Source organism: Terrapene carolina, unplaced genomic scaffold (assembly GCF_002925995.2).
Source record: "Terrapene carolina triunguis isolate 2854851 unplaced genomic scaffold, T_m_triunguis-2.0 Scaffold889, whole genome shotgun sequence".
NCBI classification, from domain to species: domain Eukaryota; kingdom Metazoa; phylum Chordata; order Testudines; family Emydidae; genus Terrapene; species Terrapene triunguis.
Genome location: NW_020665240.1, coordinates 1,629 through 2,811, shown reverse-complemented (window position 1 = coordinate 2,811; position 1,183 = coordinate 1,629). Strand labels below are relative to the sequence as shown.

Genomic DNA, 1,183 nt, shown 5'->3' with positions numbered 1-1,183 from the left:
GGGGGGGGGTCCAGGTTGACTGACGCTCTCCCCACAGGCCCCAGGGGGGCAGGCAGCCAGGCCGGGTCACTGGGGGGGAATGGGGGGTCCAGGCTGGCCCTGACACTCTCCCCACAGGCCCCGGGGGGGGAGGCAGCCAGGCCGGGTCACTGGGGGGGAGTGGGGGGATCGAGGATGACTCTGATGTTCTCCCCACAGGCCCCGGGGGGGGCGGGGAGCCAGGCCCGCTCACTGAAGGCCGGGTCGCTGGTCCGGCTGGTTCGGCACCTCCTGGAGGCCCAGACGCTGGGCGACGCCGCCTACGTCCCTGCCTTCCTGGTCACCTACCGGGTGTTCACCCGCCCCCCGACGGTGCTGGGGTTGCTGCTCGACAGGTGACGGGGCTGGGGTGGAGGGGGCGCAGGATCCTGGGGGTAAGTGAGGGGGAGGGGGTGCAGGACACGGGGTAAGTAGGTGGAGGGGGCAGGACGCTGGGGGAAAGTGGGGCGTGACTAGAATTGGGATTATGGGGGGGACGTGGGGGTAGAGGGGATGGGGGGACGCAAGGGGCGAGCCAGGCCCCATGGAGGGATGAGAGGGGAGGGCTGGGACCCGGAGGGGGGGGGTAGGGGGCGTGCACGAAGGGAAGGAGTCGTCCGGGTGTGGGGAGGGGAGCGCAGGGGCCATGGCAGCCCCCCTGACCCGGTCTCTCCCTCAGGCTGGAGGAGGTCGGGGCGCTGGAGCTGAGGCCCGTCTCCCCGGAGACAGCTGAGCTGCAGCGGTGAGTGACCCCCCCACAGGCCCCCCACATCCCTTCCCCCGGCCGTGTCCCCCATTCACCCCCATCTCCCCCCAGGGCCTTCTCCTCGGTGATGTGCTCCTGGCTGGACGGGTACCCCGAGGATTTCGGGGGGGCCTTGGACCCGGGCCTGGTGGAGCGACTGGGCCGGAGCCTGCAATGTGCCCTGGGGCAGGGCTCCGAGGCCGAGAGACGCCTGCTCGCCCTGCGGGGGGTGCCGGGGGGGCCCAGCAATGGAGGTGAGGGGGGCTGGGGCTGGGAGAAGCCTGCAGACTGGGGAGGGGGGCAGATGGATGCGGGAAGGGTCTGGTTGGAGAGGAGTGTGGGGGCCGGGAGGCAGGCGGATGGGGGTGGGGGGCAGATCTGGGTGGTGGGGAGATGGGAGGGGGTACTGGGGTTGGGGGG

General features: G+C 72.2%; 1 protein-coding gene across 1 annotated transcript in view; it reads left to right on the top strand.

The window, feature by feature from the left end:
- The window catches only part of LOC112125516 (ral guanine nucleotide dissociation stimulator-like 2), a gene marked incomplete at its 3' end in the record, with an annotated part of 5,348 nt that overhangs the window by 2,654 nt on the left and 1,511 nt on the right, over nt 1-1,183 (top strand). The window contains exons 3-5 of the mRNA XM_029913767.1: nt 199-374; nt 698-760; nt 836-1,017. Of these exons, the coding sequence (XP_029769627.1) occupies nt 199-374; nt 698-760; nt 836-1,017 (421 nt within the window). The remainder of the gene's footprint in view (nt 1-198; nt 375-697; nt 761-835; nt 1,018-1,183) is intronic.